The sequence below is a fragment of the Naumovozyma dairenensis genome, chromosome 4 (genome assembly GCF_000227115.2).
Source record: "Naumovozyma dairenensis CBS 421 chromosome 4, complete genome".
Taxonomy (NCBI): Eukaryota; Fungi; Ascomycota; class Saccharomycetes; order Saccharomycetales; family Saccharomycetaceae; genus Naumovozyma; species Naumovozyma dairenensis.
The window spans coordinates 956,376-984,342 of record NC_016482.1 but is presented as its reverse complement, the minus strand read 5'-3'; the positions used below and the strand labels follow the sequence as shown (position 1 = coordinate 984,342).

Below are 27,967 nucleotides of genomic sequence, written 5' to 3'. Positions count from 1 at the left end.
TGGAAGGTTGCTTTGGGAAGAAGTCAAAAAAACAACTTCCTGGAAGGGCAATGAAAGAAGTCAACAAGAAAGTGAGAGACATGTAAACGATTCATTCCCTTCATTATTATACAGGAATTACCGATGGAGTCAAAGCAAAAGGATTATCAAGAATGAATCTACCGTACTTATCCAGATCGATGATTGACAGCAGCTTACAGGTTTATGTACAACTCCTATTGTAATTGTAACTGTAACTGTAACTTGGAAACACTATACTGTAGTAGAGCTTTTTTAACTCTGTCTGTCTTAAAGATCTTATGAAAAATTTAAAGGTTGTCCTGTAAAAGACTATCTGAACTTCTTCGTTATGCAAAAACATATAAAGTAAAAGTCATTCTCGAGCGTTTTCCTTTTGACTTAAGTTCAACATACCAAGGAACATAAACTTATTAGTGTAGGTTTTCTTTTCTTGCCGTTGTTTTCCCTTCACCCCCATATAAGCCATACCAAACTGACAATATAACAATAAAAAAATGGTCACATACATTTTACCAGGTCCAAAGGCCTTATCCGATTTCAGAACAGAAAATTTGATCCAGAATATCAACAAATATACAAATAGTGCTTCTATCATCCTCGACGTTCGTTCATGTTACATTCATTACGTTGAAACCAAGGATTCTGATAAAGATTTGTCTCCTGGAAAATACGAATTATTACAAACTTTATTGAAATATGATTCAGAATTAGATATCATCAATGACTCATCATCCAAACAATTATTTGATTTAGTGGCTAAGGATATCCCCGGTTCCACATTAGGTCAAGATACTTATTTAATTAGAATCGTTCCAAGATCAGGCACCATCTCACCATGGTCATCGAAGGCCACCAATATCGCTCATGTTTGTGGCCTAGCCCACGATATCACGCGAATTGAAAGAGGTCTTGCCCTATTAATCAAAACAGTACCGAATTTCCCCCTACTAGAAAATTTAAATGATACTTCTCTAAAATCTGTCTTTGATAAGATGACGCAGCAATTGTATCTTCAAGAACCACCAATCTTAAAGGATATCTTTACTCACCAAGCTCCAAGACCATTAATTCATGTACCATTGACGTCAGATCCATCTTCACCTCCAAGGGACATCTTACAAAAGGCAAACAGGAATTTAGGTCTAGCATTAGATGATGGCGAAATGGATTATTTAATCAACGCATTCAAAGAGATCATCCACAGAGACCCCACAGATGTAGAATTATTCATGTTTGCTCAAGTGAATTCAGAACATTGTCGTCACAAGATATTCAATGCTAAATGGTCCATCGATGGTCAAGAGAAAGACCTATCCTTATTCCAAATGATTAGAAATACTCATAATTTGAATCCAGAATTCACAATCAGTGCCTATTCAGATAATGCTGCTGTCATAGATACTGAAAATGATGCAATATTTTTTGCTCCTGATTCTTGTACTAAACATTGGAAATCTATTAAAGAATCTGTAGCTATGTTAATCAAAGTGGAAACACATAACCATCCAACCGCAGTGTCTCCATTCCCTGGTGCTGCCACTGGATCAGGTGGTGAAATTAGAGATGAAGGTGCCACAGGGAGAGGCTCAAAAACTAAATGTGGGTTAAGTGGGTTTTCAGTAAGTGATCTTTTGATTCCAAATCACAAGCAACCATGGGAATTAGATGTTGGTAGACCTGATCATATTGCATCCGCACTAGATATTATGATTGAAGCTCCATTAGGATCCGCTTCCTTCAATAATGAATTTGGTAGACCTTGTATTAATGGTTATTTTAGAACTTTGACTACAAGAGTGACAAACGCTACTGGTAAAGAAGAAATTAGAGGGTTCCATAAGCCAATTATGATTGCCGGTGGATTTGGTGCTATCAGACCACAATTTTCTTTGAAAAATACTCCAATCACTTCAGGCTCATGTTTAATTGTTTTAGGTGGTGAATCAATGTTAATTGGGTTAGGAGGTGGTGCAGCTTCTTCTATTTCTTCAGGTGAAGGTTCCGCTGATTTAGATTTTGCATCTGTACAACGAGGTAATCCTGAAATGGAACGCCGTTGCCAACAAGTTATCGATGCTTGTGTGGCCCTCGGTGATAGTAATCCAATCCAATCCATTCATGACGTCGGCGCAGGTGGGTTATCTAATGCTTTACCAGAATTAGTGCATGATAATGATTTAGGTGCTAAATTTGATATTAGAAAAGTTTTATCTTTAGATCCAGGTATGTCTCCAATGGAAATATGGTGTAACGAATCACAAGAACGTTATGTCTTAGGTGTCTCAGTAAATGATTACCCCATTTTTGAAAAGATCTGTCAAAGAGAAAGAGCTCCATATGCTTTAGTTGGACACGCTACTGCGGAACAAAAATTAATTGTAGAAGATTCATTATTGAAAACTACCCCAATAGATTTAGAAATGTCAATCTTATTTGGTAAACCACCAAAAATGTCAAGATCCGCTATCACTGAACCTTTAGCTTTATCTGATATTGATTTATCTGTCATCCCATCATTATCTGATGCTATTGAAAGAGTTCTATGTTTACCATCTGTTGCTTCTAAATCTTTCTTAATTACAATTGGTGATAGATCAGTTACTGGTTTAGTTGACAGAGACCAATTTGTTGGTCCATGGCAAGTTCCTGTTGCAGATGTCGGTGTTACAGCCACATCATTAGGTGATTCAGTTATTTCCACTGGTGAGGCTATGGCTATGGGTGAAAGACCAGTAAATGCATTAATTTCAGCTGCTGCTTCTGCCAAGTTGGCTGTTGCTGAATCATTGTTGAATATTTTAGCAGCTGATGTGAAATCATTGAACCATATTAAATTATCTGCTAATTGGATGTCCCCTGCTTCTCATCAAGGTGAAGGTTCCAAATTATATGAAGCTGTTCAAGCATTAGGTATGGATCTATGTCCAGCATTAGGTATTTCTATTCCAGTCGGTAAAGATTCTATGTCAATGAAAATGAAGTGGGATGATAAGGAAGTTACAGCTCCACTATCTTTGAATATTACAGCATTTGCTCCAGTCAATAACACAAGTAAGACATGGATTCCATTATTGAATAAGGATTATAAAGATTCCCTTTTGGTCTTAGTTGATTTAGCTACTCTAGTCAAACATTCCCTAGGTGGTTCTGCATTGCTACAAGTCTATAATGAAGTTGGGAACACCTCTCCAACAGTACATGATAATGGTTTATTAAAATCTTTCCTAGAGTCATTATTAGAATTACATCAAACAGATATTGTCTTAGCTTACCATGATAGATCCGATGGTGGTTTGTTAGTTACTTTATTAGAGATGGCCTTCACGTCAAGATGTGGGTTAAATATTAATACCACTGCTACCGATAAAAATGCAATTCTTTTATCATTATTCAATGAAGAACTAGGTTCTATTTTCCAAGTTGCTGAAAGTAAATTGGATGAATTCAAGAAAATTTTAACTAGAAATGGTATTCCAGGTGAATTCATTAAAGTTGTTGCTAAACCAAATTTCAACACTCAAGACATAAGAATTATCAACGAACAAGGTGAAATAATTTATGCTAATACAAGAGCTCAATTAGAGCAAATCTGGGCTTCGACATCATACGAACTGCAAAAATTGAGAGATAATCCAAATACTGCTATTGAAGAATATTCAACTATCAAAGATGATCAAGATCCAGGTTTACATTTCTCTTTAACATACAATCCTGCAGATGACTTACAAATCGGCTCATTATTATCCGCTAGTAGACCCAAAGTAGCTATTCTAAGAGAACAGGGTGTTAATGGACAAATGGAAATGGCATGGTGTTTTGAACAAGCTGGTTTCACATCAGTCGATGTTACTATGTCTGATTTAATAGATGGAAGATTCCATTTAGATGAATTCGTTGGTCTTGCTGCTTGTGGTGGGTTTTCATATGGTGATGTCCTAGGTGCTGGGGCAGGTTGGGCCAAATCTGTTCTATTCCATGAAGGGGTACGTTCACAATTTGTTAAATTTTTCCAAGAAAGACAGGATACATTTGCCTTCGGTGCTTGTAATGGTTGTCAATTTTTAAGTCGATTGAAAGAAATAATTCCTGGTTGTGAAAATTGGCCAATTTTTGAAAGAAATGTCAGCGAACAATATGAAGCTCGTGTCTGTATGGTTGAGATACTTAATACTATCAATGAAGGCAAAAAACAAGAAAATGTTTTCTTAAATGGTATGGTCGGTTCTAAATTACCTATTGCCGTTGCTCATGGTGAAGGTAAAGCTACATTTACTAATAATAAACAGTTAGAACAATTTGAAAATAATGGATTATGTGCCATAAGATATATTGACAATTACGATAATGTTACTGAAAAATTCCCATTCAATCCAAATGGTTCAGCTAATGGTATAGCTGGTATTATGTCACCAAACGGTAGAGTATTAGCTATGATGCCTCATCCGGAAAGAGTCTGTAGATTAGAAGCTAATTCATGGTATCCAGCAGGTAAATATGACGAATGGGAAGGCTATGGTCCTTGGATTAGATTATTCAGATCCGCGAGAAAATGGGTTAGTTGATCCAAACGCAGAGACTATATATAACGATATCTATATTTTTTAGATATAAAAATAAGTATAATTCATAACAAAAAGTTGTAAAATTATTTTAGTATAACCCACCTGCAAATATTCACCGCTTGTTTTTCCTAAATCACATCACCAGGCGGTGGATAAATGTCACATATTCATGCTCATAAGATTCGGCCCCATAAGAAGGATTTATATATACGACGTAGTTAAGGGTAAAAAACTAGAAGGAATGAATAAATGGTATAATTTTAAATAATTCTTATTTTGTTCTATGATAGATATATAATAAAAAGTGCTATAGGGAAAATGGTATGAATTTTTGGTCTTATCATTCTGCCCATGAAAAAGAAAACTAAAGGTAAAATTTCTTAAATAAATAAATGAATTGATAGAGTCGATCAATCAATTAAGATCTCTTCTTGGCGGCTGTTTCAGCCTTTCTCTTCATTCTTTCTTCTCTTGCTAGTTTAGCTTCTGGACCAGCTTCAGTGTCCAAACAGAAATCCCACCATCTGAAAGAAGAAGCGTAATTACCAATAAAGTAGTGATGATGTAAATCATGATGTTCAGCGCCAGCCCAGAATGGCATGAACTTATTCAATGAGAATGGGAAATCATAACCAGAATGAGAATCGACAGCTTGGAATAATCTTAATGTAATCCAAATACATAAGGTAAAAAGATGTAATTGACCAGTGTACATGACGTAAAGGATTGGCATACCGACGGTACCGAAACCTAAAGTCATTGTTTCAACGGGATGAGCATATTCAGCAGATAAACCGAATGGAGCAGCATATCTGTGATGTTGCTTGTGAATATATTTGTAGAAGACACCGTAATGGAATAAACGGTGGCCCCAGTAATGCCACATATCTTCTAACACAAAGAATAACATAATTTCTAAAGTCATTCTTTTGACGGATGGGAATGGGACTTCAATGCTAATACCTAATTTTTGACACATTGGATGGAAAGTCCAAATTGGGATAGCTTCAACAAGGAAATGAGATAGTAAAACTGCTTTCAAACAGTATAATTGTTCTTTTGTGCTTGGAATTTTTGTTGGTTGTAACTTCCATCTTCTGAAATATGGGATTTGGTCGATGATGAACCATGGTAAGCATCTGAAAAAATATACAAATTCATGTAATAAAAAGAACATTAAACCTGTCGCTAGTATATCATTGTTCATATAAGTATACCAAGCTGCCCAGTATTTTTCCATAATATTCAAAGCTGGTTGTGCTTGAGCAATATTTCTTAATGTACCTGCATAAGTGTCAGTGCGTACTAGATCTACTAGTGTGGCATTGTTAAATACTAAGGACATGATGATGTATCTTATAGTTGATTTTTTCCTTATATAAAAATCGAATTAAGATTCAAATACAATATGGAATAAGAATGATAAATTCCAATAGATTTGTTCTTTATATAAGTCCTGTTCATTAGAAAATATAAAGGATGTTTCTGGTCAAATGCACAAACGAGCTAACGTCATGATCCGAGTCAAGATAAGAATTAGTGTCAAATGCTATTTGATACAGAGTTCTAAACGTTCTTTCTTCATTGTCTATTGCACGCAAACTATGGTGAGCAGAATACAATTCGTTTAGACAGATCTTAAAGGCAACTGGAAATTTCTTTTGGCAAAGAAGGCCTTCTGAGTATTTTTTCTGCCATTTTGCATAGAAAGGTTCCCTTTGGGCGGCAAATATTACTTTTTGTTGGTTTCGGAAACGTTTTTTCTCGAGCTAAATCCGAAATATGATCCCACATTTTTTATGCGACAAACGAAGAAATGAAACGACGGAGTAGTTGCATTTGGATGCTGGGCTTATTCGACTATCCCACAAAAGTAGATCAATACCTTGAGAAATCCTGCAGGTTCTCTCATTTTGCATTCGTTTAATTGAGGGGCGTGGTCTCGTATAGTTGTTATCTTCTTATCGGTCCTTAGAAAACCGCCAAGTATAAAAACATTAACTCCGTCTTTTCCCGCGCGTCACAAATTTGAGGAACATATCGGAGAAGAATACGTCACTGTCATCTTATGAAGTTAGAATAATAGTCTATTCTTCTTAACATAACGACACAATTCAATAGCTTTCCAGGGTAATTCTAAACATATCGTATTTAGTAAGAGAAAATATAATATAGAGAGGGATGATGGGGGGACCTTCTGCAGGCAAGAAGTAGGCAACATGATTTTGATTTGCCCTTAACAGCTCTCCATTAACATCGTTGCTATTAATTTAATGTTTTAATTTAACATACTTCGGTAAATTACTAGAAAACTGTTACTAAAACAGAAATTTTTTAGTACTAGAATCTTGAGGATATATCTTGTTATGCATAATTAATTAACTGTCTCGTATTGAAGAGCATCTGGTTTAAGCTACTGGATAGTCACCAATATACACTTTCCTAACTAAGCAGATATTTAAAAGGAATATTTAAGGTGGGGAGCATATTTAAAAATAACTACATAAGATAAGCTTTCAAAATTGTGAACCTTGCTTTTCATAACAAGTTATTTAGAACTAGCTCGACTTTAACTCGATGTATTTCCCAAATAAGTACTTTACAAGGCAATATTTAAAATACTTCCAATTTGCACAGTGAGTATTTATCTGGGTAAGTGATGATTTTGCTTCTTATACCGTAGAATCTTAGATCCTTATCTGTTCTTCGCAGAAAAGTAGTGAAAATGGTATTTATCCGATTCACTGTTGAAAGGAATTAAATAGATCTTACTGTTACAAATAACTAAAAAAATAATGATGCAAGAAGTCGTATTCTATATTGCTAACAATAGTGGTACTATTAATTTTTAAGATAAGCTTTTATAATATATTTCAGAGATGTAGTCAATGGTGTATTCATCGAGTGGATCGTACTTAAACGCCTCACCCTAACATTAGAGATGCCAGAAAAATGCAATAACAAAAAATTCATCATTATAATAAAAGTATCTTAAACTAAAAAGCAATGTTAAGTATTTTGAGAATAAAGACAAGAATAATGGACCCAAACCTAATGTAGTCGAAACCTTTTGAACTTACATTTGTTTTCGGTTTCGGATCTTAGTCTATCTTATCATTCTTACAACGAATTACCTTTCGTGGGATTTTCTAATTTCTTGCTAACGTTTAGACAACAATAAATCTATACCATTTGAATTTGGTCTATGGTAGATTACTCTTTGTCTTTTTATACATGTTAAAAATTTTCTTCGACAATTACAATTTTTTATTTTTCCACATTGCCCTCCGGGTAACAGATCCGGAAAGATATTAGGGTTTTCTGTGTAAACCGAATGCGACGTCACATATAATTTTTATTGTTAACAATACGGTACTTCCTTTCATTAAGTTCAAATTAATATATTTATAGACTAACGCAATGATATTATAAACTATAGCAACACTCACTTCATCTTTTGAAGTGGAATCCAACCAGGGTTGTTGAACTGTTGTTGGAATAGAACCCACCTTTCTTGTCTACCAAAACCATGCGCTCTAAATTACGACATTCTCCTTCAAGAAATTCAACTTGCTTCGCCATTGTTGTTATTTCCTTATTCAAAACAGTCTGCTTTTTCTTTAAAGCCTGTGCCCACTTAAAGAATTTCTTTTCTTCAAGGTTAATAATTTCATTAAACTTTTTCTTAAATAAAAATTGTCTCTCCATAAATTCCGGACTCCAATCAATGTATATTTTATCCATCAACTTTTTGTTAAAAATTTCATAACACTTATAATTTTTTAGTTTATTATTTTCGATATCATCATAATCAAGTTCTTTCAACTCTTCTAGGCTATCTGGTGGAATGGATATGGGAGTCAATGGGGAGCTTGCTTGTTTATCGTACTCTTCTGCATTATAATTGGAATAATCTCTTGCTTTCAAAATTCTTGTTTGCAACAACTCAGAACGGCATGATTCATAATAACTTTCTGTGGATTTTACTAAATCAACCATATAATCATTAATAAGAAATTGTTTCAATTTAAGAAAATCTGAAAACTCTGAGTTGTCAACTTCAATGATCCCCCATTTATACTTCCTTCCTAAAACTAATTTACCCGAGTTATTTAAAATTTGTTTGTCCGAGGATATTACACCAAATGGATATTGTGTTCTTATATCATCAAATTCAACTCCATTCTCGTTATTAAATTCTGTTAAGAATTGACAAATGGAAACGCCGCGGTTATCTAAAGTATATTTGACTTGAATTTTCAAGTCCTTTAACATGTTGGGATTCAAAATATCAACTTTATTAATAACTGGAATAAGGTTGACCCTTTTGGATAATTCTTTCATTGTTATTAAGTCTAGTTTGTTTAATTTTCTAAGATTTGGCTCTAAAAGGTACAAACAACAATGAATCCTATTATCTTGCAAATGTTCCCTATATGGCTGCTCTTCTTGAAAAATATACGATCTGATTTGTTCATCAACATAATTAACTAAAGGTATCCAAGACATGGAATTATTTGTTTTATTACCATAAGATGGTGTTTCGATAATAGTTAAGTTCAATTGTGTATCGTCTGCTTCAATAATCATCTTTTTTTTACTGATACCGCAACAAGACGTCAATGATTCATTTTCTTGATTATTTATAATTGTCTGACCAAATAATGTGTTTACTAAAGTTGTTTTCCCAGTTCCTGATTGGCCTGCCACCAAAAGATTGAAATTTGTTCCTTTATTTCTTGTAATTCTTTCCAACTGCTTTGGTATATTATCAATTCCAACATGATATCCAGGCATTATTTTTTGGTAAACGTAATCTTTCTTTGTAGGAAGTAGCTTAGTTTTATTTTGTTTCTGGTTTGATGTTGGGTTGTTCAGCTCTGCATTTAGTAACCTAAGTTTTCTCATTTCGAAAAACCCTGTTAAATAGTCTTGGAAGTTTTGTGGACAGTCAGTATCATCATTTTCTACAAAAGATTGCGTATTCATTTGGATCCTTATATAACAAATGCTACTTTCTAATCCTTTAGTTTTGGAACCAAGTTAGTAATAAAAGAGTAAAATAATCTTTAAAATAAATTACCACAAATTTGTCTAATGTTGTCTAGTTTTAAATGTGTCGTTTTCTAAATTAAAAGTCAGCAAGTTCGCGTCACAAAAATTGTTAATTCTGTTGGCCCAACTGTCAAATTGTCGAACTATAACAACTCTCGATGTGTAGTAATATAATGCATAATATTATATGTCTATAATAATGTTTAAAAACAGAGAATCTAAGAAGGAGAGAACAACAGTACAGAAGAAACTTAGTCTATACGTCAATGTTTCAATGAGGTAAAAAACGACCAAGATAAAGAGTCATTTCAATAAAATCTTTATAATGAACTTGGGCAATACCATTTTGATCAGAATCAAAATTCCGGAAAACCTTAGTTAGTCTTAATAACCAAACCAATGCTTCCACAAATTTATCAAATTTCAACTCTTTTGAAAAATTGTTTTCATTAATAAACTCGGCAAATTGATCGAAAAACTTCTCACAAACCTCAAAGGGTATCAAGTACTCTAATTGTTGTAGAGAATTATAGAATTCCGCTGAAGATATCGTACAACTCCCATTGATATCATTATCTACATATACTTTTCTCCATATTTTTACTCTTTTATATAGCGAGACAAATTCTTGTTGATTAACTGTCCCGAATCTTGTTGCTCCAAATAAATTAATTAATGAATCAATGGAAGATATACAAAATCTAGAATTATCATCATTCTGTAATAAATTCTGTAGCTCTTCTGCAGTTAAACGCCCTCTTTTCCTAATATCATGATTATTGAACAATTGAACAGCAATTTGAACATCTTTGTTGGGGTCATTTGCCACCCTATGTGGAGCATCTGGAGTTGGAGATTTTCTACTTGTTGGGGAAGATGAAGAATGTCTCACATAGGGTAAAGCGTGGTGTATAGGGCGGCCACCATACTCATTAGTTGTAGGTGCGAGAATTGGGACTTGTGACATATTGGATGGTGGTGGTATTGGTCTGTTAGACCGCACATTCGGCTGTCCAAGTGGTAGATGGTTTGGTAAGGGCGGGTGATGTTGATGCACCGGTAGTGGTTGAGTATTCCTATACTGCAAAGGTTGCCGCTGTATTAACTGTGGACTGTTGGTTTGTTGTAGTTGTTGCGTCTGTTCATGTGGTGAATTAACAACAGGAGCAGAAGTAATCCTTTCATCTCTTTGTCGTCTCCTTATTTTATCCTCTAATATTCGGCGTCTGCTTTCTTCCATTGCTTCCTTTGGAGTAGCAAATAGAAGCAAGTCATCTCCAGCAGCATAATTCAACTTCTTCTTACCCATCGTATATAATAATTTTCCGAATGCCTTCTTTTCAATAAAGATGTATGAGCAACAAAGAATAAAATTGAGTCTTATGCGGTCAATCGGCAAGTGCAAATGTGAATGTAAATGTGTATTTTGATATTTTTATGATCAACTATGAACGTCCATATCTTCTGTCAAATTCATTATTATTCATTGTCCATGTTTATGCTACGCGATTTTTTGGGAATCGACTAAAAATTACTAAACATCTCTAATTATAAAATATTGAAAAATTCAATATAATCTACATGACAGTGCATGTTAATGGAATCCACATTTAGGCTTTAAGGGTAATAGAATTAGAATCAAAGACTGCTCATTTCATTCTTCGTTAATGAATGCTCGTATCATACCCTAAATATCTAAAATAAGTCTTTTCGAAGTCCATTCTTCTCAGGAAGTTCAAATTGTTTGGCACAAGAGTGGAAAAATAGCTATAAATAGCTTACGAGCTAAAAGGAAACAAATATAAAAGAAAATGGATAATATTTTAATTTCACTGGCACATTTTTGTGACAAACATGGTCCCCGGATTTTACTAGTAACGCAATCTAGTCAAAATGGTGCCAGGAGCGATGATTTACTTTTACCAGATTATCCAATCGATTCTTATTGTGAGTCATGCCTCTTACATTTTCCTCAAGGTAACGAAACTATACGGTCAATGCGCAGCACGTTAGATGAGAAATGCTATGTCACCACACAATACTCTTCAATACGATATCAACTAATGAATTCAATTATTAGACGGTGCTTTTCGGAAGAGACTATGGTTTATGATAATATGCCATTGGTTTTCTATGATCAACTGCGTGGTTTAAATCTAATCATGGGATTCAAATTATATGATGCAAATGCTAGAGGGAACGAAAGAAGGTATTGTTTCATACTCACCATCGATTCCAAAGATAGTGATGCGGCAATGAAAATATTGTCGAACAATTGGAATTTTATAATAGGCGGATTTTTCAAGATGATTAACCACATAAATGAGTCTCATAATAAGGAATTAAAAAACCAATCCAATGAACGGGACCATACTAATGGGCTCAGTCCTCTCATGAGTAATTATCTACGGGGAAACAAATCGAAGCTCGCAAAGAATTTGGTGGAATTGACTAATGACAAAAATATTTTTTTAAAAATGCATAAATGGAACACATATCTACTGAACATGTTGATCACCAACGCGTCCCCGAAATGATTGGGACTGCTCCTTTATATACGTAGAATCAAGTATTCATCTCTACTCTAGAAGATTTTGCACCTGGCTTATACTGAAAAAGATCTTTTTATTTATGGAGGCATTGGTAATAGTCCTTTATTTAAACATACTCACGGGTTCCCTTTAATGATGTACATGTCAAGTTCGCCAGAAGTTATTCCATGATGATGGTATAACTGGCTCCAAGAGTTAAACATTTAATTCTATATTAATATTACAATATATATGTATATTAAAAAACCGCTTAGGTTATTTATATTTAAATATAATCAACTTGACAGATTATTAATAGTATCTTGAAATAGCCTTAATTTCCTTGCCATATATGCCGTTGATGGACGTAAACCCAGGGGATAGGTACAGGTTAACGACGTACTCTCCTCATCAGAAGAAATGTCATCTTCATCATTAGTAGCATCAGCATCAGCATCAGCATCAGCATCAGCATCAGCATCAGTTTTGCCTTGCGTAATTGATTCTTCAACTTCTTCAAAATCCATATTTAAATTAGTAGTATTTACAGTATCAAGTTTTTGTCTTTTGTATTGCTTAACCCATCTATTTAAGGGCGACTGTGTATATTCATTTCCGCTATTGAATAACCGTTCTTTGATAGATATGCTTGGACCTCTGAACCATAACACGTTTCCTCTCTCATTTTTCGTTATATTTGTCTCATCCTTAGATGATTCAACCAATCTTATATGATTATTATCATCAGTTCTTTGTACAGCTTCAATATGCTTTGTGATCGACACTGGGAGAACATATGTTGATGGTGCATCAATCAATATTGGAGTTGAATCAGTTTTAGATACTTGTTCAATAAGATTTCCTAAATTTGTAGTCTTGTTATATTTTGAAGCTTGTGCCTTTTTCATTTGTTGCCTTTGATCTATTTGTTGCCTTAGTCTAAAGTTTTCAATCATTTTCAATTTCTGTACTGTCAGAGGTCCATTACCCATGATCCGTGAAATAACAGTCGACGACGAGACGTTCGCAAGGGATGATTGTAAAGGATGGTTATTCGCTTCTGTATTCATTTTATTCGGTTGTGGTACGTTATTGAAATTTCGTGTAGTTGAACTAACAGAAGGTTCTCTGGCTTCTAATATATGTGTCATAGACGAACTACTTATTTTTGGCATCGATGTATTTGTTGAAGAAAATGATATTGTCCCGGTATCCATATCAATGATACCTGGTTTATGAGCTTCGCCTGGCCTAATAATATGACGAGGACAATCATCAGAAGTCGAATATTCACCTAGATCATCGCGCTCTTGTTTTGGTCTTAAATATACTGCCCCAATTAATGGTGGAGCGTTCTGTACACCAGGTGTAGCAGTTGGAACAGGGTCATGTTCAGTGGCATTGGGTGGTAATAAATGTCTTAATGGCGATGGATATTTAAAGAATTTTCTTCCTGGAATGGGCGTCGTTATTTCCTCTTGATCACGGATTTCTTCAGGGTTACACGCTCTCCAAGTTCTAATCTTGTTGAAAGCCCTATCACTTTCATTGTAACGAAATTCACAAACGAAAAGAGGACCTTCATACCCTACGGGATTACCACGTTGAAATCTTGTAAAATGAACCACAAAACATTTTCCCACTACGTCTTGGATTAAATTATCTCTATATTGACCAGTCTTCATAACTTCATTTTTATAGAATATCCTATCTACTCTATGAACCGTTTGTTCAGGTCGATAATACCAACATGAGTTTAACCATTTTTCACCATTTGGGGTACTCCAAAATCTAAAGATTTGTCCAATTATGGGTTTATTAGGGTCATTTGGATTTTTTATCAATACCCAATCCCCGATATTATACATGACACCATTATATTCCACTGAATCCAACGGTAATCTTAGTTCACCCCCTGGCATATAATCTGTATCTGGTTTAGATAACTCTTGTTTAGCGAATAAATTAAATCTATTTTCCAAATCATTTGCCTTTTCAATGGCTATTGGATTACTTCTATAAAACGATTTATAATTTCTCACCATTAAAATGAAATCGTATTGGAAGGATTCAAAATCTTTGTATGCACGTTTTTTGATTTTCTTCTTTATTTCATCAAGACACATTGGGAATTGTATCACTGTATTATAACTTGGATCATCTGGTAATCGCATAAAATCTTGCGTTATAGGTGCTCCAGTGTCATCAACTTCCCTTCTTAAATTTTTTAAAACTAATTTAATTCTTTGTACATAAGGTAAGTCAATAACGGGCGGTCTCCCACGTTTGATATGTCTCTTAGGTTTAGAAGGTCTGATATACGGTGAATTATCCTCTATTTGAGGTGTTGTGGAACGTGATTGTGGTTCAGACATAGGAGAGTATGCACTGAAATTCTTCAAAGAATCCAATCTCGGTACTTTATTCCCATTAGGAGGTTCATCCATTTCAGATCCCAATCTAGATGCTGGTCTTGATTCTGGTTCTATGGATGTATCATGTTGATCTATAATTCCATTCTTTATATTTCTTTGTCTTCTTTCATCTTCCTCGATTTCTCTACGTGTTCTTCTTTTCCTTTTCTTCTTTTCTTCTACGATTGGTTTGGCCTCTAGAATTGCCTGTTCATCATCTTCTTTTTTGTATTTTAGCTGTTCTTGTTCATCTGCTGGATCAGGTAATGGTCCTAAATATGGATATCTAACCTCTGAAAAATATTCCTTTAAAGTAGGTATTATTTCCTCTTTAATATAATTATCCAAAATGGTAGCGTATTCATAAATAATGGAATCCTTAGTATTATAAGTTTTGGCATTCCATTGTATTTGAACGATATCTCTAACGAATTCCTGAGGCTCATTATAATGGGGCACTCTTTTTTTCAAAGTGTTTAAAGAGACAGGTTTCTTAATCATCTCATAGTAATCTGGGTACTCGTTTTTTGGAGGACATGTTTCAAAAATATGATATATTTCATTACCTTGTGAGTCCTTTAATTGATATACCCCGACATATTGGGCTTTCAAAAACTTGCGTAACCATTTAGGATCTTGAGCTTCGGACATCGGATCAGATTGTAAAATAAAACCTCTTGTTAGGTTCTGGATATATAAACAACAATGAAAGCGGCTCCAGGTTAAAAAGTATGGGGAAGTGATTAGTGCTCGGAAACAACAAAGAAGCAAAGTAAGAGGATGTGAACCAATATATATATAAGTACAGATGTTCGTTTCTTCCAATGAATACTGTCCTTCTCACACTTTGTTTTTGGATAGCGAGCGATGGAAGTATTAGATAAAGTGTGTTCCAGTTATAACATCTCAAAGAAGAGTTGTTTATGTTAAATTTTTTGGTGGTCTTCCAACCCGGACGCCAACGGGTCGTGACATCGGCTGGCCAGCTTAAAAGGATATATATATATATATATGGCCAGTCCGGTTATTATAGTATTAAGTGGATAGAGATGCAGTTGATATGACCGTGAATGATTAGTCTATTTACTGAATGTATCCATGCATCTGACCTGTTCTGTCGTTATTAAAATATTATGAGGATTCATTTACCACTCCATTATTATGTATTCGCACCAGCGCTTCGTAGACAACCCTTAAATGTATCTAATGATCTGCTTCAAGGGAAATGCATATCATTGCTTTATCTTCAAAAACGTCCTCTTTCAGACGACCACCATGCTAATCTGGGAACAATCACCAAATATTTGACAGTCGGGGGTATTCCGAACCTTTTACAGAAGTCAATCGATGACAAATATCTCTGTGAAGATGTTCAATTGAGACTGTTACCAACTATATATCCTTATATTCCAACAATACATGGTCGTTCTAAATATAACGCATCTTTAAATGCCATTAGGTTAATTGTACGAAATTTTATATTATCAGAAAAATGTCGTCTCCATATACTTTCAGTACAAACAGTCCTTTCCAAATCAACATTGGAAAAAAATGCTAACTTTAAATTTATTACAAATCATGATAAATTGATAGTCAAATGGCAAACTTGTCTCTCTGAAGATGATTGTAAAACCCATAAATTGGAAAATATGAAATCCACTAAATTGGCTGGTAAAAATGCTGCTGCTGATGATGATGAATCAACGTCTCATATAGTGGATTATATTTTGGACCCTTCCAAAGGACAATTAAATGAAAATATAGTTTCTAAGCATTTTCAAGATATAAATCTAAGTGTAGCAGAAGACAAGGAAGACGGAGAAGCTTCAGGAGAACGAGAAATTAAAGAGCAGAAGCCAAAGAAAATATCAAAGCTTCTTAAAGGCATCCAAATTTTTGAATTCAACGAAGATAATACGAAAATCCAAGTTCATACCTTCGAAAATATAGAGATGATCAATTTTGAAAAGAAGATAGACACTGGTGGTGCATTTGCATGTTGACTTGCACAAGATCGTGCATAAGAAAAGTCGTGTAAATATACAAGATAAATTAAGTAATTCAATGTAGGTATTTTAATATTCATATATATTTGAAATATATAAAAAAGTTAAAGAATATAAATTTTTTTTTCGAAAATAAATTTAGGTTCTCCAAATGCAGGATGTAGCTGGGATATTCTCAGTGATTTTTGCCGAGTCACGTAATATTTTGAGCACTAACAGAGGTATAATCGAGATCCATTTTGTTTAATGAATATGCATTCTTCAACTTGTGAGACGGTACCATTGAACTCCCATTCGAATTGACAGAATCAGTACAGATCTTGTTGAGAAGTTTATGGAATTTATGCAATGATCTTTGTTCCGCTTCGATGCATATTAACGTGGATATTATGACCTTAGATAGGTAAAACAAATTATAATTATTGACCATATCTTTCCAACGATATAATGGGACTTGTGAATCTAGATAGGAGAATATTTTCCCGTTCTTGACATTCATGATTGGAGCCAAATAATATCTGTAAATAAAGGCATTGGGATCTTTCACAAACGATAGAAAGTTAGATCCTTCAAGGTATGAATTCACTTCTACTATTTTATTATCATCAACATCAATTGAATCCATAGAACTATCTGATGATGAAGATGACGAAGAAGATGAAAATGATGATGATGAAGAATTTTGAATACTGAGATTCTTAAAAGGGCATTGGCCAAAAAGTAAATAAAGACTAGTGACTCCTAGTGACCAATAATCAATTTTGTATGTATTGTAAGCATCCCTATCTTCAAAGGTCTCAGGTGCACGATAATTATCTGTACCAATATGTGTGTCTTTTGAATAAGATTCTAATGTGGCATGACCCCAATCAGCCAATTTGACATTCCCTTCTTTAGTTAATAATACATTTTCTGGTTTAATATCCCGATGGGCTATACCTAAGGAATGTGCATATTTGATGGCAGAAACCAGCTGTCTCAATATTTTAGTAAAGTCTAATTCAATAATGGAAGGTGATAAAGCATCTCCTTGACTTTTTGCAATGGCTAAAAAATCATACATATCACCACATTCACAATACTCTAAGACGAGAACATAGTTGTCATTATCTTCATAATAATCAAGCATTGAACAAACGTTTGGATGTCCCGTCCCTAGATGTTTCATTATATTATATTCATTTGCGACACCATTTGCCGAATACTTTGATTTGGACATTATTTTTAAAGCGACATATCTTTCCAAAGTGGAACTCCATGCCTTGTAGACAGTACTAAAAGTGCCAGATTGAATTTTTGTCAAGTTATAGTACATTCTTGATGAAAACTGGGAGTGGATGTTAGATTCAAAAATCTTAGGAAATTATTGCGCTAATGTTTGGATTGGTTTTTACTCTTTTGAGTACTTCACGGATCGAATAAAATAAATCACACTATAATCTTAGAGGCATAACTAATCAAGTAACTGACAAGTTCCTTTAATTATATATATATTTCTCTTCGATGTAATTAAAAATAGCTGAAATGAATCAAGGAGATAATTTTCATTCAAACAATTTTTAATAGACAGTTTACAAGTGTCCTCAAAACCTTTAAAAAAACAATACTTCATAAAAATTCTTACAACTTAAAGGATACTTTAAAGTAATCACTATTACGTAAATAGTCATTTGTAGATTGTCTACCTTTTGGTCCAAACTGGTTTTTGGTACATCCTTCAAATGAAAAAAAAGCTTAAGTCATATGGTACGCATGTAGCCACTTTGGGAAATCTTCCTTTCCGTGGATCAACTACTTCGTGTTTTCTTTGGAATGTGAAGACATGACTGTTTCTCGAAGATTTTAGGGACTGCAATTATTTCTGGCAGCAAGTACTTCGAGGTTTCCTTCAAGATTTTCTCAGGTGCATATACGTACAGGAAAGTTGCATAAGGGATCAGGGACTCTCGTTGGAAACTTCGATAAATTTTTTTGTTAATATTTAATAATTTGCACTGAAATTGGTGTCGCGGCGTCGGAGGCTGGACTCAGAAAAGGCCGTAACTGTTCTCCAAAAGTTGGCGCATGCCGTCTTTAAAAAAAAAAGACCCTAACCCTAAGGATTGGCTGGTAACTCTTCTTGGGAAGTATTTACTGCATTTATTTTTTCGTTCTGATTTCTTGAAGTCTAAGCCCTTACCGGGATTTCTGCTATGACCACTGCAGGGACAGTTAACTTACTATTCTCAGGATCTCTCTCTTGATTTGATAATATTTTAGATTTATTTGGTCAACATTAGTTTTTCAACCTCTGGTTTGTCCCTTGAACCCTGATAAGGACTATGGCTTAATATAGCCCCGCAACCAAGCACTTGACTGGTTAGGATTAGGGATTGGATTCAGTTGGCAATTTTCCTTGAAAGAGAGGGTTGAGCCACTTTTCCATGGATTGAAAAGAGGACTAAACTTTTTTTAAAAAGTGAAAATATAAAAATTTACTTAGAACCTGAAAAAAATTAATACTCATAATTGGTCTCTAAGCTCTTAACCAACTCAATAAAAACCTCCTCTAACTAGATTTTCTTTTACTACAGTATGTTTTATGTAGCAAAGAGTAAGAATTAAGTAGTGAAAGCAATATAAACATATAGACTAATGCTCCGACTAGTATAAACATATAACTATGTACCGGTGAATTATATCCTTTTCTCTATTTAAAAAAAATTGGGAAGATTAGGATGAGGTTAGGACCAGATTAGGACCAGATTAGGATTGGATTAAAATTGCTTCTCCGGAATTAAAAAGACAGGGTTCGTTAAGAAGACCTAGAATTATGAGTTTGCTCAATCCGGCACATACCTGTGGTCGCCACGCTAACAACAATAATTTAGTTGAATGAGTTACGAAACCCTGTTAGAAAGAGGACTTTTAAGTTAGTAGACATGGGAGGGGTTGGGTTGGATTAAAAAAATTTTGGGGTCCAAGCCGGGCTAGAAGTCCTCCAATTGGGGTCCAGCGGGAGATAGAACAGAGAATTTGGGGGGTAGAATTGGGGGTACAGATAAACAAACAAATATTTTTATGATAACTAGTAATTAAGGTAAAAGAGACCATATTAAGATATATTCAACATTCTATAAATGGGGGTTGGGGTAGGGGTAGATATTTTTATCTGGGTGTTAAAAAAGGGTGAGGGTAGGCCTATTTTTTGGGAGGGGTAGAAAATAAGTTCTAAGCTCCCAGACTTCTTCCGGACATTAGGAAGAAGAAATGGACGTTGCTGAGACAGGTAAAGCTCAAAGAATGGCGAAGAAAAAAGTTTCCTGTAAATCTGTCCACTTTAAGGTTTAAAAAAATACCGCTAGGAAGAGAAGTAATATCCTATCAAAAAAGCGGGGAATCTTTCTTAGCAAATAATGTCTTCACGGATTAAGGAGGCAACCTTAAAAACTTCAGCTTACCTACGAATCTATCTCAGAAATACCTTGCGCTGTGTTTTTTCGCTTACGCTTCTGTATGATGTAAGCTGACATTCCGATATGCACAAAGGACTCCCCATCTCTTACAGTTTATCTTGCCGAATATGAACTTTATTTCGAAGGGAAGTTGATGAAACTCTTTCCAGAAAGTCGGGGCGGATCCTTACGGAAAAATGTGCGAACGTCTTTAAGTTTATCCTTGATAAGTTCATGAAGCTACCTAGCTAAATAAATTGAATTTTCGATGACAAATTTCGTTTTCTTCGATAACGTAAAAAAATACAATAAGAATTTCAAACTTTACGTGTAATCTATACGGTGCAAAATGTATTGGGCTGGAAATCACATCTAATTTGCCAAAAAAGCTTAATTCTGCGAATCGCGCTATGGTTCAGACCTCTTTCTAGCCAAATCTACAGTTCAGCGATAGAATAGTTCATAGTATGCGGCGCTCGTATTCCTTATTTATTATAACTACGTTAATGTATAGGATCAAGAACGGAAATCGAAAATACTGCATGGATCTTCAAAATCTCCGTTAAATACATGTATGTATTAATAGTACCTATATTATATATTTCTTTTGCTCATCGAGAAACGTATTCGTAAATATCCAGTATTCCCCTTAAAAACCATATTCCTCCCGCTCAAAGTCAACATACCCGATTCAGATACTGAATTAATTGAGTTCCACCTCACCCCAATAGTAAAGTAACATTAAAAGGAGAACAAAAGGAACTGAGATCATATCGCTCGAGTACATCTCGACGCATCTTCCCGTTTATCTTCACTATACAGGGAACTTGGAAATAGCGCTGAATCAGTTTTCCATCATTCAATAACTTCTACAAAATTTCCTCATCATACATATTTCTCGTTTAAACTTGAAAACAACAAAGGGCTTCAAAGAGGGAAAACCGTCATAATGTTACTTACAAGGGTCGTAAATTCTACGTTACTAAATAATAGATAATGTCCGGGAATTTACCCCTCATTGGAAGAAGACGAGTTATTCGTTATAGAAGAATCTCTGTCTTTATTGAAGCTCCCCCTGATACAGCTGGGTCAGCTTTCAGGTCGAGCATATGATAAAAATGATTTATGCTCGTATGGATTTAGAAAAGAAGTAAAAAAAAGGATGTTGTAAAATATCTGGCTCAAGCTCATGATATTTACAATAAAAGATACCTAGGTCTCATAACAAGTATAATAGCTCTCTGACAGTAAACATATAAGGATTTATAAAGTTAAATAGATAACTATGCGTACATAATTCCAGTAGAAGTTAACCACCCCCTAGAGTAAAACTGTTGGTTCATAACGGCTTTCGTGGACGATCTTGACAAAAATGCCCAGAGCTGCTGCTGCAGAAACCCATAATTGAATATTCAAAGCTTTATGACACGAAGCATTTGGTTTCACTGAAGCTCCATTTTTATGAGCTTTCTTTCCAAAGGGACATTCAGCTCCCTCAGCACTCCCGTCAATTGGTGGATGATGGAATGGGACTTTAGATGTTGGCTCCTCAACAACTTCTGGAGAACTCATGTCGCTATTTTCTGCATTCGACTTGATTTCTTTCTTGGAAGCCCATGCATGACTTAATTTGGATGAAACGTACATGTAACCACAGGTCAATGGCGAGACGGCGACACCATATAGCAAATATGGCAATCTTAACTTAGGAGGGGATAAATAATAAGTTAATGCAAATGCACCTGTGCTCAATGCCGCCAAACCAGATTCATAACAGCCAATGACGCATGCCAAATGTCTCACTTGTGAAGTTAGAAGATCGATAGGAGTAATAGTAGATACTAGAGTTGTAGTAGTGAGAAGACCAGCGTAGAGCCCTAGCGAGGAAATGGCAACTGTTTTGGTAAGATCTAATGATGTGTGAGGCATTTTTGAAATAAGATTATTTTCAATTAATATATTATTATTTGATGTGTATCTATCTATGTTCGCCGTAAGTTCGATTAGGAAATGATTGTACTATGTCGAATATGACTGGAGCGGGGTTTAAGTCCTTATATATCGTTTTCGGAAAGAGAGGATCCTTGATATTAAATTTGGAAGGACAATCGTGTGATTTCATGTATCGGAAACACCGTTCGTTAAAGGGAGCATAAATTTTTTAAACGGTCCCGAAGCTCGAAGTGAAAGTAACACCAGGAGTGGAAAGTTACGTAGAAAATCGCAATCCACCGGTCTGAATATCATAGAAGAAAGGATAGATGGGGCACATAAAGGTATTTCAACTTGATCTGAATCAATACCTATCTATGTATCAAACAACAGCTACTGTATTGGGATCAAAAGGAAGATAGATTTTCTTGTTTATTATCTTATGACAGGCTCAAGCCTGGATTATTATACGAGTACGTTATCTTTACTACATGATAACAAGCATATGTTAGATTAAACTTGACCATAGTTATAGAATAAGCCCTGTCTCTATATGTTCTTCTTCAGCTAATGTTAGTCGGGAACTTCTAAGTAATAGTTAAAAGTCAAGAAGGCAAGATATACTAATCGATCAATATAAGGGACAATTGAAACAGATAAAACATTATAATAGTTATGAACTATTTCGTGTGTGTTTTGTTTCTTCCGTCATGACTTGATAAAGTTCATTGTGAAGTGTTTGATTAAGCGTTCCAATTGGGCACAGAAAACTGTATTATACCATGTAACTAATAATAGTATATCATCTATGCCTCTGATAGGATTGGGTGAGATCAAATGCTTACCAAAGAAATGTTCCGAAGCCAATGGGCATGAATTCAATTAGTAACAAATGATAGTTAATCTTACAGCAACAAATTAATAATGACATTCACAGCTAATTTGATATTGACGGCGGATCGTACTGTTCTTCCTACCATGTTGAAGCAGTAAAGGTCGAGTGTGAATGGCTAATATGTATTCATATATACAATGTTGGATTTATATATCTACTTTAAGGGAGACTTGAATATGAGGATTTAATAATATATTAATCTCACCTCACACCATTCAGTAACAATGTAGGCACGGCAATAAAGGCATTTTTTTTGTTTTGACCTATTGTAATATGATAAATAAACCCACCAGGTAGTGTGGTAACGATGCCTGTTGAGTTGTTATTATATTCTATTATACACGTAATCAAGGAAGGTATGCTATGATATTTCTAGGTATATGCTACTATCAAAAGGGTCTGCTCGATGAACCAAACGTAATTACGTATTATAAATTATAAGTTGGAAGTCCAGACGGTGACAATGCTAGCGCACTTATGTTAGGACGACTTCCGGGCGGTACGTGTAAAAAATTACATCAAAATTTTTTTGTTGCTCTTTGAACAATAATATGCCCGAATTTTTTTTTATATTAATTATTTTCGAATAAGAAAAAATTCTAGAAGATGGACCCTTCCCCTCGAATTACCTTTCGAGTTAAATTTTGACAACAACTGGGGTTTTGGACAGAAGACCACTGTCCTTTTCAAGACGTTACCGCATTGAAAGCAATCGAATTATATTGTTATTAATACGACGCTATTTAGAAGAGGTAACCAATGGCATATATTGGGACCCAAAAAAAATCATACTCGAAAATAGAGAATAATTTTACTGGAACCAACAAAGTCTCGAAAGCATATTTGCCCATTGAAGAGTATAGGATGAAACACGAACCATTTACCTTAGACTCAATGGTCGAACATATAAAGTTACAAGAATTAGTTTCATATGAAGACTCTGCGTCTTGCTTCAGATACTTAGACGAATGCAATAGAAAAATTGAGGTAGAAGATGTGTTCAAGTATGATAATAATAGAACAGACTCTAATAGATCATTTATGAATGAGTCCATTTTCCTTGCTGAAATGGAAAACGGGTACTCATCAATCATACTTGACGAACCACATTGTTCTCAAAACTGTCAACAATCAGAGCTCAAGAATTCTTTTAATATGGTACCTTTTATTTCTGAACCTCATTTCGAACAATGTAATACCCCTAACATTTATTATCTTCCACAGGAGATTAAGAAGGAAACACCGAATATTCAAATTAATAATACAGCAAACAATGTACTTTCACTCCCTAAAGTTAGAGAGTTAAAACGATCAACAGAAACATTTGAGGATCCACCTTTCTTCGAGCCTGATATGGACTTTTTCCCTCTTTTGCTTACACCGGACGAAAATATCTTTTCAAACGTTTCCAAAAATATCAATACCTCTGGAAATCTCAATGGCACTACTAATAATAACTCCGGTAACAACGTTACCACCAATAAATCTCTTCCACAACAACTAGAAAACGATCCTAATTATTCCTTGGAAGCAAGACAAGTAGATGAATTTCAATGGGACATATTTTTAACACCACCCACAACGCCGGATACACAAACATATGTTAATCAATTAAAGAACGACAAGCCTTTGTTAAAAGCTCTTTCGAAAAAACACAAGAGGGGAAGTTACAGATGTGCCCATTGTCCCTCAATGTTCGGAACAATTTTTGAGTATGCAGCACATATGGATGAATTCGAAATCAAGAGAGAATTTAAATGTCCATTCCGATTATGCCCTTGGAAAATACTTGGATTACCACGTCGCTCCGATTTACGCAGACATTGTGCAATTCAACACAAACACGAATTACCAGAATCCTTGAAAGAGGAACTGAATTTGAAAGATGAGGCATACCCATCAACGGAATGCCCTAACTTATTTTGTGAAAAAGAATTCTACAGAAAGGATGCACTTAATAGACATATTGCCATTGTTCATGAGAAGGAAAACTCAAGGTTCAATAAACGATTAAAGAAGTTATACGAGGAGTGTGCATATATCGCAACGGAAGAAGGACGGGTTGCGTATATTCGAGAGCAACTACTGAAAGATCATAAAACGAAGAAAAAGAACACCTCATCAGCGTAATTGTATTACGAAGAGGATTTCAAACACAAATTTGAATTCGCTAAAATTTTGCTGTTTTTTTTATTAACTCGGACAATTGAATAACAAACATTAATAACAATAGTTTCTTGTAATATTATTAATAATTTTTAATCGCTGCTACCATATATGCAGACTAGCCTAATACATTTCCTTTTTAGTATACAATGGATAATTTATGTAACATCAGACAAAAAATCATGGCACGCGACAGGCTTGCGCGTCACAGATTAGACGGAGAATTCAAGCCGAAATTGTTTATAAACACGACGACTCTATGAAGTTCCTAAACCCAATTATTCAACTAAAGGTCCCCTTTAATGAGAACTGTCGTTGATAAAAGGAGAAACATATTACGCATTGGAGAAATTAAAATAAGAAATATATCACTCTTACCGTTTGAAGGGACTAATAGCAAACCAAGACTAGTACCGTACACATCCCGCTTTTGACGAGCTTACCAAAAGGGGCCTGAATAAACGCCTTATATACTGACTGTAAATATCAGGATGTCATATATAAAAGAGACATCTTGGGATCCCTAGTTTCTGCTTGCAACCTCCCAAGATTACCCCTTGCTTACTTAACTTTAAACTGAGCATATAGTAACCATATCTTATAAAGACAGAAGATGCCACCACAGAAGAAACAAAAGGTTCAACCTAAAGGTGAGAAGACCTCACTAGAATATTTGAAAGAAACCGGTACTAAAGTGGTTGCTGATACTGGTGACTTTGAGCAAATTGCAAAATATGAGCCTATGGATTCGACCACAAATCCGACTCTAATCTTAGCTGCATCCAAAAAGGAAGAATATGCAAAATTGATGGATAATGCAATCGAATATGGGAAAAGTCATGGTGATACTCTTGAAGAAAAGGCTGAAAATGCAATTGATAAACTATTGGTTGAATTTGGGACTGAGATTTTGAAAATTGTGCCTGGTAAAGTGTCTACTGAAGTAGATGCAAGGTTATCCTTTGATAAAGAGGCAATGGTTTCTAAAGCTATTGATCTTATGAAACTTTACGATGAGGCTGGGATCTCTAAGGAAAGAGTTTACATTAAACTTTCCTCCACTTGGGAAGGTATCCAAGCAGCTAAAGAGCTTGAGGAGAAGCATGGAATCCATACTAATTTAACGTTGTTGTTTTCATTCGTCCAAGCCGTCGCTTGCGCTGAAGCCAATGTAAGTTTGGTATCTCCGTTTGTTGGAAGAATTACAGACTACTATAAGAGCAAGACTGGTAAAGATTATCCTCCAGAAGATGATCCAGGTCTTAAATCAGTGGAAAGAATATATTATTATTACAAGAAACATAGTTATGATACAGTCATCATGGCTGCATCCATGAGGAATATCGGTCAAGTCAAACAATTGGCTGGTATTGACAATTTGACATTATCCTTAAGTGTATTAGATTCTTTGTTGAATAGCCACGAATCGATTGAAAAGAGACTAGTCCCAGAGGATGCTAAGGAGAAGGGAGATGAAAAAGAAACATTCATTAATGATGAATCTAAATTCAGGTATCAGTTGAATGACGATGCAATGGCAACGGACAAACTAGCAGATGGTATAAGAAAATTTGCAGCGGATGCGATTACATTAACTGATCTAGTGAAGGAGAGGCTATCAAGTTGATTAAAGCTAATTCATTAGTATTTCTGTTTTCTTTTATAAAAATAAATCTATAGTCTATATATTCTGAAGTATGATGCTTAAACGTCGCTAACTTTTACCCTCTCTAAGACTAAGATAATTTATTATTTTGCACGACAGTAACGAAGATATTAGTTGAAAACCTGACATCTTGATTTTTCTTGCTGAGATTCAGATACATTCCATTAGATGTCATGATATCCCATTCGATAGCGGCAAATAGCCATGATTCCGTCAACGGCAAGTTAGTTACAGTTAGGTACTGCTGGTTGCTTTAGTTACACTAGCCCCATGGAGAGACACACGCCACACAAGTAATTCTCGTAAATAAATATCTCATCATATGCTGATTCCAGTATGCACAATTTTAGTCCTTCTTTTGTTTCCAATAGAGTTCACTCGTTCAAGTTGGAAACGGCGGACCATAGTGGTTTTCTTAGTAGGCATCTGTGTCAAAACATGCGGTTTTTCTTGTCTGACAGTTTGTCGGATAGAATTATTTTTTATTGGTTCGGTAGGACTTACTTGTGTACCTGTTTCTGGTCCATGACGTACATCAATAATATTTGTGGACAAATCCCTTTTACTTGGCCTATTAAATAACTGTTGAGATGAGATCTCCCTAGTAATCATTCTTGGAGCTTTAAATGGTCTATTTACTTTCAAAGCCAACGTTGGAGAGGGCGATTCATTTGACTTCATACGATTCTGAGAAAAACCGTTGATTTTTGAATTTGAAATTGGTGTTATCAGCTGGCGCTTAACAACAGTCGGGTTCGTTTTCAATAATTTACCATTACGGTTATCATTAGTAGTCATCTTCATACCTAATGTAGTCGGTACATTGGTAGTATTATCAGGATGTTGAACTCTTGTTGTTTGTACTTCTCTCGTGTAGTCTGAAATAACATCAGAGATGATTATGAGAAACCTTGCAAATATTTGGTGTTCTTCGATGTCAAACCCTTCAGGGTCCAAAAATGATCTGACCGCTTTAGAATTTGTAACAAATTCGGATGCCAAGACTATGTTGCTTTCCTCGGTGTAAAGAATGAACCGATTATTTACCTCAAAATATTTCAGCTTACCGTCATGCCAAGTCTTATGTTTTTTTTTAATTGGTCCGTATATTGGCATTGATATTCAATTATATGGGATAGCATATAGTGTGAATCATGAATGTGATGATGCTTTCTGACGCTGCTTCCTATTCATTGTTTTCGTTCAGGAAGCCCAATTAAATCTTTACTTCACCGTAACAATGTTTTTTTCTTTGTTTATTATCTTCCAATTTACAATTCCCGCT

The 27,967-nt window shown here is 34.9% G+C and overlaps 12 protein-coding genes across 12 annotated transcripts; 5 read left to right on the top strand and 7 right to left on the bottom strand.

The window, feature by feature from the left end:
- Nucleotides 1-515: 515 nt before the first annotated feature.
- ADE6 (phosphoribosylformylglycinamidine synthase) lies at nucleotides 516-4,583 on the top strand (the record flags this gene model as incomplete). Its single annotated transcript, XM_003669927.1, has 1 exon — nucleotides 516-4,583. The coding sequence occupies one exon, from the start codon at nucleotides 516-518 to the stop codon at nucleotides 4,581-4,583; it is 4,068 nt and encodes a 1,355-aa protein (XP_003669975.1).
- Nucleotides 4,584-5,001: 418 nt separating this feature from the next.
- Nucleotides 5,002-5,928, bottom strand: ERG25 (methylsterol monooxygenase; the record flags this gene model as incomplete). Its single annotated transcript, XM_003669926.1, has 1 exon — nucleotides 5,002-5,928. The coding sequence occupies one exon, from the start codon at nucleotides 5,926-5,928 to the stop codon at nucleotides 5,002-5,004; it is 927 nt and encodes a 308-aa protein (XP_003669974.1).
- A 2,105-nt stretch (nucleotides 5,929-8,033) lies between these two features.
- SPR3 (septin SPR3) lies at nucleotides 8,034-9,572 on the bottom strand (the record flags this gene model as incomplete). The annotated part of the gene is made up of 1 exon (XM_003669925.1): nucleotides 8,034-9,572. The coding sequence occupies one exon, from the start codon at nucleotides 9,570-9,572 to the stop codon at nucleotides 8,034-8,036; it is 1,539 nt and encodes a 512-aa protein (XP_003669973.1).
- Nucleotides 9,573-9,909: 337 nt separating this feature from the next.
- On the bottom strand, nucleotides 9,910-10,947 carry PEF1 (Pef1p; the record flags this gene model as incomplete). Its single annotated transcript, XM_003669924.1, has 1 exon — nucleotides 9,910-10,947. One exon carries the CDS (start codon nucleotides 10,945-10,947, stop codon nucleotides 9,910-9,912), a length of 1,038 nt encoding a protein of 345 aa, XP_003669972.1.
- A 502-nt stretch (nucleotides 10,948-11,449) lies between these two features.
- On the top strand, nucleotides 11,450-12,175 carry LST7 (Lst7p; the record flags this gene model as incomplete). Its single annotated transcript, XM_003669923.1, has 1 exon — nucleotides 11,450-12,175. The coding sequence occupies one exon, from the start codon at nucleotides 11,450-11,452 to the stop codon at nucleotides 12,173-12,175; it is 726 nt and encodes a 241-aa protein (XP_003669971.1).
- A 290-nt stretch (nucleotides 12,176-12,465) lies between these two features.
- Nucleotides 12,466-15,234, bottom strand: NDAI0D04130 (uncharacterized protein; the record flags this gene model as incomplete). Its single annotated transcript, XM_003669922.1, has 1 exon — nucleotides 12,466-15,234. The coding sequence occupies one exon, from the start codon at nucleotides 15,232-15,234 to the stop codon at nucleotides 12,466-12,468; it is 2,769 nt and encodes a 922-aa protein (XP_003669970.1).
- Nucleotides 15,235-15,716: 482 nt separating this feature from the next.
- MCO32 (Mco32p) lies at nucleotides 15,717-16,586 on the top strand (the record flags this gene model as incomplete). The annotated part of the gene is made up of 1 exon (XM_003669921.1): nucleotides 15,717-16,586. The coding sequence occupies one exon, from the start codon at nucleotides 15,717-15,719 to the stop codon at nucleotides 16,584-16,586; it is 870 nt and encodes a 289-aa protein (XP_003669969.1).
- Nucleotides 16,587-16,782: 196 nt separating this feature from the next.
- Nucleotides 16,783-17,904, bottom strand: FMP48 (protein kinase FMP48; the record flags this gene model as incomplete). The annotated part of the gene is made up of 1 exon (XM_003669920.1): nucleotides 16,783-17,904. One exon carries the CDS (start codon nucleotides 17,902-17,904, stop codon nucleotides 16,783-16,785), a length of 1,122 nt encoding a protein of 373 aa, XP_003669968.1.
- Nucleotides 17,905-21,343: 3,439 nt separating this feature from the next.
- SCM4 (Scm4p) lies at nucleotides 21,344-21,952 on the bottom strand (the record flags this gene model as incomplete). Its single annotated transcript, XM_003669919.1, has 1 exon — nucleotides 21,344-21,952. One exon carries the CDS (start codon nucleotides 21,950-21,952, stop codon nucleotides 21,344-21,346), a length of 609 nt encoding a protein of 202 aa, XP_003669967.1.
- Nucleotides 21,953-23,609: 1,657 nt separating this feature from the next.
- RME1 (Rme1p) lies at nucleotides 23,610-24,980 on the top strand (the record flags this gene model as incomplete). Its single annotated transcript, XM_003669918.1, has 1 exon — nucleotides 23,610-24,980. One exon carries the CDS (start codon nucleotides 23,610-23,612, stop codon nucleotides 24,978-24,980), a length of 1,371 nt encoding a protein of 456 aa, XP_003669966.1.
- A 649-nt stretch (nucleotides 24,981-25,629) lies between these two features.
- NQM1 (sedoheptulose-7-phosphate:D-glyceraldehyde-3-phosphate transaldolase NQM1) lies at nucleotides 25,630-26,643 on the top strand (the record flags this gene model as incomplete). Its single annotated transcript, XM_003669917.1, has 1 exon — nucleotides 25,630-26,643. One exon carries the CDS (start codon nucleotides 25,630-25,632, stop codon nucleotides 26,641-26,643), a length of 1,014 nt encoding a protein of 337 aa, XP_003669965.1.
- Nucleotides 26,644-27,000: 357 nt separating this feature from the next.
- On the bottom strand, nucleotides 27,001-27,798 carry MTE1 (Mte1p; the record flags this gene model as incomplete). Its single annotated transcript, XM_003669916.1, has 1 exon — nucleotides 27,001-27,798. One exon carries the CDS (start codon nucleotides 27,796-27,798, stop codon nucleotides 27,001-27,003), a length of 798 nt encoding a protein of 265 aa, XP_003669964.1.
- Between the last annotated feature and the right edge of the window lie 169 nt (nucleotides 27,799-27,967).